Consider the following 15,415-nt stretch of genomic DNA (forward strand, 5'->3'; position numbering starts at 1 on the left):
TAAAATATTTGGAGGATTTTTATATTCATAAGATGAACTTGATATATAAAATCAAACAATTATAAATAAAAGTATATCTGATATCTCTGAAAATGGTGACAAGTAATCCTAGCAATGAGAAATTCAAATATGCATTTGCTTTGCCACATAACTACTTCACTGCTGGTGGATACATGAAAGAGGAACCCATACAATTCTGGCTGATGCCCAGCTCCCCAGGAATTAGTGGGATATAGTGCTGGACATGACGTTACCTTGAGTACATGACAGTCAGCCCCTAACCAGGCTCTGATTCACAAGCCTAGGAGGTACTTGCTTTAAGTCTGTGGGTAAGATATGAACTTGTGGTAATTGGGCCATTTTTGTCGAATGTCTCCACTGTTCTTTTCTTTCCCAGTCTTGTTTGACTTTATTGGTGGTGGTGTTCAAAAAAAAAAAAAAAAAATGTAGAGTGGGCAGCAAAGCTGCTGATCATCTTGGGAGTATTTTAGTGTTTCGGTGTCCGAGTGTGTGTCTGACAGGGCCTAGGAGCAACTACATCAGAAAGGTACTTTTCTGTTTTTTTCCTTACAGAGTGGTAGGCAGAGTCTGGAGCTGGAGTTGGCTGTCATGTCCAAGTCTGTCTGCTTTTAAAATTTTGTTTGTTTCAAATTGCAAGGGTAAGATGAACTGCAGCATAAGATGGGCTGTTTTGATATAGTCATGATACTACTTCTTTTCAATGTTAACATGAATAATTTGTTTATTTTTCATTCCATCTAAAGATGAGTTACCTTACTGCATCAGTGATTATGTTAAAGATATGACTATAAAAGAAATCAGCAAATGGAGTCCATCTTTGCTTCATTCCATTTTACTCAAACCCTATTAAAATTAAGTAATTTGTAGCCAAAGCTTTCTTGATTATAGATTCAAAATGATTAAAAGTGAATAGTAATATATTATATATATCCATAAACTCAGTATACTTTTCTTATAAAAAAATCACACATGCTGATATGTATTCATTTCAACATTAAGGCTATAATGTATATAATGTAAATAATGTATTAAAACTATGACTCCATTTTAAAATTGTTAGAATTTTATTTTATACTGTAAATTAATTAAAATTAATAATAATCAAAAGTGAAATGTAATTCTTGGATCCCATTCTCTTATTAATACCATGAGCAGGCAACTCCAGCCATGTGTATTATAAATATACTTATGAAATTTTTGTGTATGTGTAAAAATAAATTTGTGACAACTTAACTATTTATTCTTATTTTGATTTCCCTCATTGAGGCTAACTATAGGGATGGGAGACATTTGTTTATATATAAAGAAATAATTTACTGCCTTATTTTACAATAAAAACTGGACTAAAACCCCACATCTCAAGGAATGTAAGTAATTGAAATTACTGTATTTTTATAGAACATTACTTTTTTAAATGGCAAGATAGACAAGATTTCTGAGCTTTACGCACATGAGAAATGAAACTTCACATAAAGCTTGTTTAGAAATGGATCAGAATGTATGTTAGATCATTTCTTCTAAAACCCACATAACTAACAAGAATATGAAAAACTATACATGTGGTTTATAAACTGGAGAGATTTTTTTCTCCCTTCTAATGCTATTTTTATAAAGGTTATTCACTCAGTAATATTTGTTCCTTTGCACTGACTCAGGTAGAACTTGAGTCTCCTGCCTCTAGACTTAAATACAGAGTCCTCGGAGACTGCCTGTTATCTGAAATTAGCCTCTGCTTTCCCAATGGTTGTTGCTTGCTTACTAAAAAAACATGTAAATCTGTGATTTAAGCTTTTATGACACAATGATTCCATTCTGCCACTGTGACCAAAAGTACCTGACTGCTGATCAAATTCTCTGTATTCGTTTCACCTTTTTCCCCCAATCTCTGTTAGGTTCTGAGCTCATGCCCAAAGCACTCTCCACCAGGATAGTGGGAGGCATTTGGTGGTTTTTCACACTTATCATCATTTCTTCGTATACTGCTAACTTAGCAGCCTTTCTAACAGTGGAGCGCATGGAATCCCCTATTGACTCTGCTGATGATTTAGCTAAACAAACCAAGATAGAGTACGGTGCAGTGGAGGATGGCGCAACCATGACGTTTTTCAAGGTAAGTCCTACTGGTTATCTAAATTTATGTATTAAATGATAGACTGCAAACAAACCTCTCTCTGTTAGTGAATATGAGGATGTAGCAATACCATTATTTGTGCAGAATAATGAATAGCATATACCTCAGGGGATGGAGAGGTAAATAACTTAACATATGGCCATCAGGGCAGAACATTTTAATACATGCAAATGGCGAAGAGTTTTGCTTTACAACTATTCCATTTTTGTTTGGAGGAGAATCTGCCCAAAGGTAACATTTTTTTTCCCCCAACAAGGTTTTATCTTTGACTGTAAAAGAAGATTAATATATTTATTAAAAATTGAACAGTAGTAGATTCAGACTCTACAATGTTTGATTATTTCCAGGAGAATAGAATGATTACATGTAAGAATATTTTCCATACATACACTTCTTTCTGTTAAGATGAGACAAGGTTTACTTGTTCGGAAGCCTACAGAAAAAGAAGGGAAATAAGGGCTTGTATAAACAAGCAGAAACAGTTCTTGATATCTATACATCTATCCATCTAATATTTTGGGAGGCATAGATTCTGAAAATGGGCCACCCCGCTGAACTTGCAATGGTTTCCAGCGGGACAGTTCTGTGGAACATTTAAATGGAAAGTGTGCTTGTGCCAAGTTGCAGGTTTATCGAGTGCCTTGCCCTCCTCCTTATTGTTCCTCTCTTCTTACTACAGCTGATGTCACTGGCCCAGAGTAGACCAAATGGGGAGATTCCACGTTAGCGAGTCATTATCACTTCGTAACTCCTTTCGTATTTTACCAAGTATTTTTATATTCTTTGTAGGTTGGGCAAATTTTTAAGCATTGGATTTTTTTTTCTTCACTGGTTACACAAATGCAATTTGCAGTTCAAATGTTCAGTAGAAGTGGTAGATTTTTTTTTAAATAAGTGACTCAAGCTATAAAATAAATTCTTTCATCAAACATTTATCAAGTACCTATTGAATACCAGAAATTGCACTACATGTTGGGTATTCTAGAGCAAATAACATCTAGTTCTTACTTTCAAGAAGATTATAGTTTAGTTGGAGATACAGAAGACTAAATCAACAATTGTAGAATGAGGTTTTATGTGACTTAAAACAGCAATTTTGCCAAATAATTATGTAATTTTCTTTGTAAAAGTTCTTACAAAACTAAATCAGCTTCTTTTTCTGGAGTTCTGGAGGACACCAAATATCCAAAGAATGAGATGGATTTGATTGTTTAGTCAAATCTATATAATTCTTAAAATTTAATTATTTTCAAAGTATCTCATATGGCTAGATTAAAACTTGGATGCATATTTTACATTTAATTGGAAAATCATTATTATTTAATCAAATTTATTCAATAACCAAGTATGAGCAAAGCATTATGATCAGTATGGTGCTATTTGACTATACTAATTGCAATTGATCAATTTTTTCCAATTGAATATTTAGAATTAATAGAGATTCCTTTTCTTATGAAACTTTTTTTTTTAAAGAAATCAGCTGTTGAAAATGCTAAATGCTCATTGTCAGTGTCAATAACTTTGCAGGGAGTCAATATGTGATGCATTTAAATTATTACAAAATCCAAAGGACTTTTGAAGTTGAGTTTGTAAAATCACACAAAGTACCTAATGCAAGTGATTTGATACTAGAAGTGATTATTTCTATTTCACAAATACTTCAGAGTTTTAATTTCATTTTTTTTATTTTTTGGAAGACAAATATCTTAAGTTTCAAAGCTGTTATATATCATGAGCTTTGAATTTGAAAAAATTCTTTTTTTCTCATCTTTAAGCTTATTTTACCCCTTTTTTGTTTTTCCCATCTTCAGTTCTTTCTTTTTCTTCTTCTTTTTTTTTTTAGTTCACTTGCTCTCTGTAGTGTCATTTTTGCCTACCTTCCCTTTCCCTTGCTGCTGACTTTTCTTTTTACTCTTTCATCTCTTGTTTTTCTCTCTCTCACACAAGGATGCCTCTAGCACCCAGAGGAAATTGACATGAAACAACTTTCTGTTTCTAACAGCACAAACTTTCTTTCTGTATAATTGAAGCTTTCTGGAATGTATACTAGTCATAATAAAAACTACACAGTGATAATCACTAAGTTGACAATTACCTTATGTTAAAAACTTTATCGCCTGCTGAATTCTTACTGTTGAAATTAGAAAAAAAAATAGAATTTAAAAGGATACATTAAATGTTGATTTTCCTTTAGTTATTTTAGTGAAGCCCTGAATGATACTAATTTCAACCTCATATTTTGGCTTGTTAAACTACATGCTTATACCACCCATGGGTATGGAATTAAAAAAAAAATTCCCTAGAAATCTGGAAGTGAAGCAATTGCATGCGTATTTTGCAACTCTAGGGTGAACTAGGGACTATTGTGTGTAGTCTATTTACATTTGATACCATTCTTTTATTTCTTAATTAACAGCAATGTATACAAACACTCTAGGAAGCACCCTTAAGGCATTGATTTCTAAAGGAATTTCCATCTTGTTTTTACTAATTTAACAAGACCCTGCTGTTAGATGATTGTTCTGGAATGCTCAGTTCCAGAAAATTATTTTAAAGAATGATATAGTTTTGTTACTACAAGCAAGAAGAGCTGGCTCAAGATACCTAGCCTTAAAGGGGGTAAGTCCTCAGTATTGTAAAAACACAGAGTTTTATAGCCATTCTGCAACATTAGATAATTCCTTTTTCCAAGGAAGATGCTTGACTTTGTTCATTGAGCTGACATGTCTATTGTCTTCAAGAAGAACTCTTTCTTCTTTTCTCCTGTAGGCATTACACTCCACACTCATTCTTCCCAGGGATAGACGTAAAGCCATTAACTGGCAAAATAACTCAAAATTGAGCAGATGGTGGTTCTTTGTTGTTATTCCACATAAATAATAGAAAACTGTATGGCATCACCAATATGATCTTAATCATATTTAGATAATAGAATAGTTGAGGGCCCAGGGATTTTATTGGAAAACAATAAAGGAGGAGTCAAAACCTCCTAGGAATCTGGGAACTTGTTGGAGTAGAACCGAAATCTCGCCCCAGGGCTGAATATTACACAAAATGTTACCAAGCAGCAGGCACTTTCTTTTCTCCCTGAAGTATAAAGATTAGGAGAATGAATACACACAGATTACATGCTCAAAAGAGCTCAGCTAGAGCCTGTAGGTGCTAAGATCTCTTCTGAGAATCCCTATATTGTCAGAGGGAGTCGTGTGTTTTACCAAATGATGCTGAATCACTTTGTTTCTGTGCAACCCATGACTCAGGTTTTCTAATTTCTACAAATTCTCTCTCTGGGCTTGGTCTACCTGGAATCTCTGGCTTTGCAATGTGTACTAATATAAGTCTCTTCTTCCAAAAAAGATGGGATGAAAGGAGATACATGTCCTCTTTTATGGTTATTAAAAAAAAATTCTGCTGCATATTAAAAGGACATTTAAATGGTATCAAATATCTAATGTAAATCACTTAATACTCCAGAGAACATAGAGTCTACAATTTAGAATAGTAGTTAGGAGTGGAAAAAACTGTGGAATCAGAGAAATCTGAGCTTAATTCCTGGCTCCACCACCTGTCGGCTATATTTAGATAAGAAACTTGCCCTTCTAATCCTCTGATTCTTCATCTCTGAATTGGAATGACTAACAGGACCAGTCTCACAATATTTTTTGAATATGAAGTGAGAGCTCTACATGACATGCTAAGCACCTAGTAAAAGCTGGATAGGTGTTATATATTAGCATTACTAGAATACATGGCTAATTTTAAAAATTCAGAATTTAGAATGATTTTAAACATAGTCAAGTAAATTATGTTTCTATGACCCACAAGTGGATAAATAATTTTTAAATAGATTGAAAAAGAGATCACACCATGTTTATCTAATTTAAATGGCTTCATTATGAACTTCTGATTATTGTTGTCATGAAAAAGGAATTTTAATTTGATAAATGAAATAAATCTTTGGGGCAGTTTTTAGAAGCTCTTTTCTAGACTGTATTTTGAGATAGTATATTGAGGTGCATTAACAATTCTTTGGGGAATTTATGCCAAATCATAGGTAAAAGGAACTTTAAAAAATACATAATATAAAAAAATATTCATTCTTAGTTTTAACTTTTTTTAACCCAATGATTATGATGTCCTGCTTTAACCAGTTTCACCATGCATCCTATGTGCTCAATCATATCATATGGATGTTCAGTTGTACAATATCAAGTTTTTATTCAATAAGTACTTACTGATCGTCTCTTATGTGGCAGGAATTGTGTTAAATCTTAGACATATACCCTACATCTCCAGGCACCTCCCAACACCTGTCCACTCTGCCTCCTATATATCTTTCTGTTTCCTTTACTGCTAACCTGGTTCAAAATTTTTTTTTCTTTAGTTTTTATTTATTTATTTTTCCCCCAAAGCCCCAGTAGATAGTTGTATGTCATAGCTGCACATCCTTCTAGTTGCTGTATGTGGGACGTGGCCTCAGCATGGCCAGAGAAGTGGTGCGTCAGTGCACACCCAGGATCCGAACCCGGGCCACCGGCAGCGGAGCACGAGCACTTAACCACTAAGCCACAGGGCCAGCCCACTACTAACCTGGTTCAGACTAGTGTCATCTCTATCCAGGGTTTTGCAGTAACCATCTAACTTTTCTTTTTCCCAATTTTGTCCCTGTTGTTCTCTATGCTGCTACCAGAGTGACTTAAAGCCTTCCAAAGCTACCCTCTTCCATTTGCTTTAGGATAAGAGCCTAGCTCCTTAGCAGGTTTACAAGACAACATGGTCTGGCTCCTTATTTTTTAGCTCTTACTCTCACTTTCTAAACTCCAGCCAAACAGGTTAGATTTTAGTCCCGTGTTGTATCACAAGTACATAATGCACCTCCTTCTCCAATGCCTGTTATGCTTTTTTTTTCCATCCCTGTCCTCCCCTACCAATCTAATTGGTTATATTTTCTTTATTCCTTAGATCCCAATTCATACCTTAATTATTCCAGGCAAATTTTTCTGATCCTTCCTCTATCCAAATCTACCCAGTCTGGGAAAGGTACTCTTTCTTTATATTCTCTGATCGCTTTTGACTTCAGTTATCATTAACCTATCACCACAAGCTGTATTTGCTTGGTTCCTCTGTTTCCACACCACACTGCACAGCAGGGGGACAGGGGTCTATATTCACACTTGGATCTCTATTCATGGATATCTATGAATATCTATCTATATTCATATCTATATTCACACTTGGATCTATGAATATCTATATTCACACTTGGACCTCTAGTCCCCAGCGCAGACTTTGCATATGGTTTGGGCTTTATTAGTCATCAATTGCCATAATAATGTTGTTTAACAAGCAACCAAAAACTCTTAGTGGCATGAAACATAAACCTTTCTTTAAGTTACAAGTCAGCTGTCCTACTCATAGAAATTCGGAGGCCCAGAGGCTTGTCAATATTTTGAACAGATTCCATTTCTACTCATGAGGGTGACAGTGCTTTTGCAATACCATTTCTGCTAAACCTGTGTGGCCTTTAAATGTATCCAGTTGAGTCTGTCTGTAATCTAAAAACCACACCCACAGTTCTTTTTTAAGAGGTGCTGCCCACTCTCTAAACTTAATCATTGCTACTTTGGGCTAGAAACTCTTGATCCAGAGGAGAAAATCTACAAGCCACTGACTTAGCTTTTTCAGAGATCTTAAGAAAGTACCTCAAGGCAACATGCTTAATTTGATCTTTATTTAAGGGCTGACGCCATGTTGAAACAATTTTGAGAACTTTTACTGGCTTAAGACACTGAAGATTAGAAACACTTTTATTACCCATCCAAGCAAGTTCTAACTCCTCTATATCACCTCTAAATTCTGTTTGCAAACTACCCAGTTCTTTTAAATTATTTTTTCTTCCTCCTCCTCCTCCTCTTTGTTGTAGTTCTTATTGTTAATATTCTGTCTCTTTCTTGTGCTATCTTATCCTATGTCGCTAAAAGTAAACAACTGATACTTTGAATATTTTGTCATTTTGTCTGGATATTTATTTAGCCAAGTCCAAAAGATTATTAGTGCATTTTCTATCTTCCAAGTTACTACAAGACATACTTTAAAAATATTATTTCCCCTTATATCCACAGATTCTCATTTTCCTAGCCACCTCTAATGATTTCATTGTCATTTGCTACATGTGCCCTAAGTATTTAGGTTTTCTTTATGGCAGCAACTCACTTCTTTTACCAAATTCTGTACAGTTATCTATTAACACAATGAATGTTGCATTTACTGATGGAACACCTATGGGTTTTAATTAGAATGTGATTATTTTCAAAATTTTGCGATTCTGTAGAGAGCTAAAAGATTTCTTCAAAATATCTAGCCCTCTATGGCCTTTCCATTTTGTAATCTTGGGTTAAAAGTCAATTTATTTGGAATTGTAGGTTATAGTGTTGGGAATGCAAGCAAGTGGATTAATTCATCTTGAGGGAGGAGTTTTGTCTTTGGTATCTAGCAACAAAGACTTGTTTTGTATTCTTTATGCATAGTCCCCTCTTTAGGAAAACTCAAAGTACAGCTCATTAATCTTCACAGCAACCCATAAGGAAAGTAGGAAGCAATTATCATTATGCTCATTTAACAGATGAGGAAACTGGGCCATGTAGAGGTTAAGTGACTTATTAATTATGAAAGCAATAACCAACGAATTCATAGTATCAACAATAAAAGTAATAGCCAAAGATATCATGGGATAACCATCATTACTCAGAAGAGCTAAGTGCATTAGTCATTTTGGCTCACCCACATGACCTCAACAGTTTGATCATATTAAGTTTCTAAGCATTTGCCTTATGCCATTGAGGCAGATACAGCTATAACATGTTCTTTATACTCTGCTGCTTATTCTGAGCTTATCAGTTCAGTGGTCTTCTAAAATTAAATTATGCTGGGGTGACAGTATAGGTTTTTAAGCCTGAATTGCTCTTGTGGCATGCCTGTAATGATTTTTTGAAAGCTTGAGTGATTTTTGATTCTTAAATACCAAAAGAACATAAGTCATTTTTGAGCTGAGGGATAGAATGTAGAAATCTGGCAGTTTACTACATCTATTTAATAAATGAATTTAGAAGCATACCATTCATTAGACATTTCTCATATTTTTAAAATTTCTGCAAAACATAATTTTTGTTTGTCGTTTTTATTTAGAACAGAAGTGGTAATGCAAGTATAATGTATTTACTATGAAGAGATTTATGCATTAGAAAAGTAAATTCTCAAAATGGCATCTATCATGTACTTTTCACATTGAAAAGTGTTTTCTGAAATGAAGGGTTATTTTCCTCTTGCTATATCAGTGGTAAAACATTTTGAAAGTTCCATTTTGCCTATGCAGAAAATTGACCTAAAATAGTTTTCAAATATGAGAAAGGGCATCTAAACTTACTTTGGAATTTTATTTCATTTAATTTTTATTGAGATATAATTGACATATAACTTTGTGTAAGTTTAAGGTGTAAAATGCATTGACTTGATACATTTATATATTGAAATATGATTACTACCATAGTGTTGGCTAAAACCTCTACCATATCACATAATTACCATTTCTTTTTTGTGGTAAGAATACTTAAGGTGTAGACTCTTAGCAACTTTGAAGTTTATAATACAGTATTGTTGACTATAATCACTATGCTGTGCATTAGATCTCTAGGTCTTATTCTTTAAATGCCTTTTATATTTTATATAACAAATTCCAAGTTACATATTGTCGTCACAAAGAAAATGTTCAATAATTATTTGTTGACACACGAGTAGAAATTGGGTATGTCTTTCAATGTATACCACATTGACTGTGACACAGATTCTAATCATTTTCCACCACTATCCAGAAGAGTTTCTTTGACAATATGATACTTAGAAATTCTTTATGGTACTTCAATAACTACAAGGATTATTTCTTAAATATTTGTTCATGTAAGAGTTGCCCTGTGTCACTAACCTGCCACATAGCTTTGTTTTCGGGTCATTTTTCTTTACTTGGAGTCAATTTATGCTTAGTAAGTCCATCCTCCTTTTCTCCTCAGTAATTTAGGAAAAAACAAGGTCTCAAATTTCAGCTTTAGGTCCCCATGGGGAATACTGTCTCTGTGCATAGAAACTAATTTAAAAATGAAATATTAACATGAGCATAGATATATTGGCATCAAAGTTTTTTGTGATTGAACTTTTTGGTTTGTTGGTAAGTTGTACCTCCTTGTGTATCCATTGTAAATTCCAGACCAGAGCTCAGCAAAGTCTGCGATACTGTCTATTTTATCAGGATCCCTAGTTAAAGCACTGCTTCAACTTATGGGGCCTATGTTTTATCTACCAAAGTTGTAAGAGATGTGGCTGTGCTGCCACCAGTAAGGCTGGATAGCATGTATGTCACATGGAAATATGGTCTTGTCCAGGACAGGCAATCATATCACTTGGATAAATAAGATAGTCTTGATTTTCACATCAATTTTCCTTTTCCAAGGGACAGAGTAATTACTTTGTCTTATTTGAGTATGTCATCCACTAAGTTTTAAACATCTTTAAAATATCCATTTGTTTAGGTCAGTAGTCTGAACCTTTCTGTGCATTAGAGCATTAGAATCACTTGGGAGAGCTCTTAGAGAATACTGAGGCGCAGGCCCCTCTCTAGGCCAAGAAATTAAAAATATCTTGAGGTGGGATCCCAAATGTCTGAGTTTTTTCTAACCTCCTCTGGAGTTTCTAATGTGCAGACGAGTTAATTTAATTTGAAATTTAAATAATCCCTTCATCATTGACATCAATAGTTATTAACTGATTGCATCTACTTCCATTTCTTTCATATTAGTGTGGGCATCTTTCTTTTCTGAAACCCAGGCTCCACGAAATAACAGATGGAGGCATGAAATGATGATAAATCTGCTGACCACATTCTTACTTCTTTTAAATTATTTACTCGGATTGTGTTTAAAGCTTTTTTCAATAGAGATTTACTGAGAGTAAATAATCTAATTACATCTTCATTTCTGACCCCATTTCTGGAGGTCACCTGATAGGTATGCATAAGAATTGTTATGTAGCAGGATGAAGAAGGTTTTTTTTCTTTCTCAGAGAAGTCTGGTGGGGTAAATCCGGGCTTTTGTTTGTGTCTCTGAGTAAAAGTTGAAAAAATATATATTCTATGGGACCTGGGGAGTGAATATATTCACCTTTTCTTTGTAAGCCTTTATTGCAATTTTTCTACCATGAGGGAAGGGAGGAGAAATTAGAGAAGAGACCCAGAAGAAGGCATGTTAGAATCTTGGAGACCTATAAAGGTGTCTTGGAAGGATTGTACATGTGACTTCTGCGTTTACCTAAGGGGGAGCAGATTAAGAAGAGATTTAGTACCCTACTCTATAGATATGTGTTAAGTTAGGTTCTGAGCAATAGTTTGAGATTTGGGCTCTTGTGGTTTTCTCGCCTGAGCTAATTGTACTATCCTGTAATATTTGGTGAACTACTGTCACTCTTTCCTTATTGTGGAAAAAAAAATTGTACCTATATTAAATAATGGGGATAAATTATTACGTAATTCTAATTTACATCTTCCTTTGTCACTTCACAATTCCTCAATATCCCCCTGCAAATCTAAACTGAAACAAAATGCTCCTCAAACATGACATTATGCTCTGACTTGGGTGATGGAAAACCGGATATACTAGGCTTCCAAGCCAAAACTGTTCTTGCTAACTTGCTTGCAAGTTGCTAAATTACATAATAACTCTATGGCTATTTAGAATAAATAGAAACTTTATTTTGAACATTTTATTTGTTTCATGCATTTAAATTTGTGAATAACTTAGTATACTGTTTTAATTTTTCTACATACTTAAATGAATGAAACCATACTTAAAAGCTTTATGCGATTGAACCCCAATGTATCTGAACAGTCAGTGTAGATTAGTGATTAATATTGTTACTAAAATTTTTATCTGTTCATGCTGATGTTCTCTTCATTTTCCATCAGACACTTTTTCTAGAAATCTAAAAGAAATATCTCAGCAAATATTTTTTGTGGCCATATAATTTCTCTAACTCTCCCAAATTATTTTTTATTTTTTAATGGTGTTAAGATATTGGTTGTGGGTAACGGATTACGATTAACATTAGGTTAAATGATAATATTTTGTTTAATAAAATAAGGTTGGGATTTTTAAAGTATTGTTATATTAGTGTCTAATATGATTTTGATATTAATTAGTCATGTTAGAAATAAATATTTAAATCAATTCCTTATTATGCATTTAACTTATTGATACTGTAAGGGGATTATTTTTTCCCAGGGGTTGTTTCCCTCCCCCTATCCTCATCTAACACACAATTTATTGTATGTGAGGCCTGATCTTATGTTTATTACAGGGATTTGCATAAGGCCTACAGGAAACCGACACCATTTTACTACGTTCCCATTGCAAGAAATAAAATGGTGCCTTTGAGTAAAGCTGTTTTATCAGACACTAGCTTAGCATGCCAAGTTACAGCCATCAATGGTGAAACAGCAGATGTGAAGGCTAGTTGGCATCAAAGCATATGAGTCGAAGACTTTCCTGTGGGAAAGAAAGGGCTTCATTACACTTTATCTATACTAAGAACATTGGTTCTATCAAGCTGTCTGAAAATTAGAATATGATGGGTTTTATTACTCTAGCTCTGCCAGAGTGAATTCAATAGTTAAAAAGTAAGCGATAACACCATTTGGGGAATTATCAGAAGTGATCAAGAGTTTCAATGTATTTAAACTTGGAAAGAGCAGCAACTTTTATCTTAGCTTCTCTAAAATGTCTGAGGGACAAAAAGTTTAATCCTTCTCTAATGGTTACAGTTTCAATATGTACCAATGAAGCTTGAGGCACTTTAATAGAAGAAAGAAGTTATGTGTTTGAGTGAAGTGTAAAATCTGAGAAATACGTTTTAATTGCCTTGGAAAGCTAGTGTGTGAGGCTGATGTTCTAGGATGCTCTGTGGTCTCTCCCTCCTCTGCCATCCCTCCTCCACTCTGTGCAGGGACCACTCTTGCTGTCTGTCAAGTCAGGATGGCAGCTCAAACACCTCGTGGCACCTCATCAATCTCAGGAGAGAGGACCCCACAGGGAGTGAGAGAACTTGAAAGTCAGTTAATAGAATGATGTTGAGCTGGCGTGTCAGGTGCTGGATAATGGATAATAGTTGTCATTGTGAGAGTTTATAGCCACTGCTTAGGCAACAATTTGAAGGGAATTCAGGAAGGGCTTGTTTTTGGACACAAAAAAATAGGCTGAGATAAATACCAAAAAATTATCTTTTAAAAATCATAATGTTTTATTTCTCAGGTAAAAATAATTAAAATGAAAATTCCATTTTTTTCTATATAAATAGCTGAATGAAAGCATTTAGTGTTACCTAAAACAAATATACAAACAAGCAAAAAACTCAGCCTCTTTGCTTTGTAAATTCTTTGTGGAAATTATATTTATTGGCTTCATGACTAAGAAATATCTATTAATCATGCTTACTGTTTTGTTTTGGGGGGTTGAAATTTAGAGTATCAACAAAGACACATTATCCTTATTCCTTTAGATTGTCCATTTATTACAGAGTGAATACTCTGAAACTTGTGCTTAATCCAGAATATCCTTGGTAGTTAATGTCTTGATTTTTCATGCACTGTGGTGTCTTTTTAGGGGGAAACTATTATTTTGTTGCAAATGCATTTTAAACTAATTAGCATCTTTGGTTAGCTGGATTTTCTTTTGCTCATTTGTTTTCCTATCCCTCTCTAAAAGTTCAAATAGAAGTAATAACACTTTGTTATTTGATGTTAAGAGCTGATTCAAGACATCACATGGTAGTTCAATTGGTTCTTTTACTATATCATAAGACAAAATGAGGTTTTCTATTACTTACTGCTGCTGCCATCATAATGTTTAGACTTTTCCTTAAAGACAACACAGAACTGCTTTTCCCCCTTGGGAGCAAACAAAATGTAGGGTCGTGAGCTTTTCTGATACTCAATAATATTATCATTTCATCATACATATTTACAGGCAGCAAAAACAACTCATAAATTATCTCTAGTTCTTTATATCCTTCCCCCAACCCCAAGTAGACCTGAAAAAGGACAAAATAAACTTTAGAGCTCGTTAATAGATGTTGATAATTGCAAACTAAATGTAACAGATTCCTCAAAAATATTGCTTTAAAAATATGACTAGATTAAACGTTAATACTAAATGTCTTGGTCTTACAGGGATCAGATTCTGAAATAACTTGAATTCTTCTTTCTGCTGTGATATGTGACTGTGGCAGTGCCTACAGTTGTTTAAATGTGTAATGCATACTGGTGAGCACTTTCATTGACCTCCTGTATTCAGAGAAATTCTTTAACAGTTTCATAAATAAAAAAACTTTCCAGATGAGTGAATGTGTCTGTATGTGTGTGCACGTACATGAGTGTGTTCTGTAGGAATAAGACATGCTACCATAATTGGAGTTAAATTATGGGTGATTACATAATTTATTTTTCTTATACCCAGTTTCCATATTAAATCTGTTTTATTGGAAGAATAGTTCAGGGTTGGCAATAAATTGTACTTTTGTATTTCCTGATAGCACTTGAATAATACTTCTGATTGTTATTAGCCTATTGTATACACCATAGCAAAAGTGGAGTTCAGTGAAAAGATTTGATTATCTCTAAAGGTAGGTGTTTCATTTATTAAATATTGTAATTACAGCTAATTAGGGGCTACACAATAAATTAGTTTGCTTTGTAGGTCCCCTGACTGTTTTCAGAACACTATGAGTTCATGCTTCATTTTAATTTATTACAAAAACAATTAAAGACCAAAGAATCAGAAAGCAGCATTAATAATGGATATAAAGGATTGTTGAGTCAATACAATGCAGTTTAATATAATGATTAAATGCATAAACTAGGTTGTGGAATGAAATCCTACATCTGTCACTCACTAGGGATTTATTTAACCTCTGCAGGCTTCTGTTTTCTTATAGGTAAGCTGGGAGTGTAAGTATCTGTCTTATCAATTGTTTATATAAAGCACTAAACGTAATAAACTCCCAGTATGTGCTTACTGCTATCCTTATTATAAAGAGCTTACTAGTTGAGTTGTTAAATCTGTAGCAGATGAAACCATTTCCCCCAATATAAATGTTTGTATTCCTGAAAATACATCAAGTTTACTTATAGTTAATGCCAAGATCTTATACTCAATTGCATTTATGTTC

General features: G+C 34.0%; 1 protein-coding gene across 5 annotated transcripts in view; it reads left to right on the forward strand.

Moving 5' to 3' along the window:
- The window catches only part of GRIK2 (glutamate ionotropic receptor kainate type subunit 2), a 653,495-nt gene that overhangs the window by 526,558 nt on the left and 111,522 nt on the right, over window positions 1-15,415 (forward strand). For all 5 annotated transcript variants that reach the window (XM_087443926.1, XM_004422155.3, XM_087443925.1 and 2 more), the window contains one exon: window positions 1,914-2,131. In XM_087443926.1, coding sequence (XP_087300052.1) covers window positions 1,914-2,131 — 218 coding nt within the window. The remainder of the gene's footprint in view (window positions 1-1,913; window positions 2,132-15,415) is intronic.

Source organism: Ceratotherium simum, chromosome 19, assembly GCF_057802395.1.
Source record: "Ceratotherium simum simum isolate JZ-2026a chromosome 19, ASM5780239v1, whole genome shotgun sequence".
Taxonomy (NCBI): domain Eukaryota; kingdom Metazoa; phylum Chordata; class Mammalia; order Perissodactyla; family Rhinocerotidae; genus Ceratotherium; species Ceratotherium simum.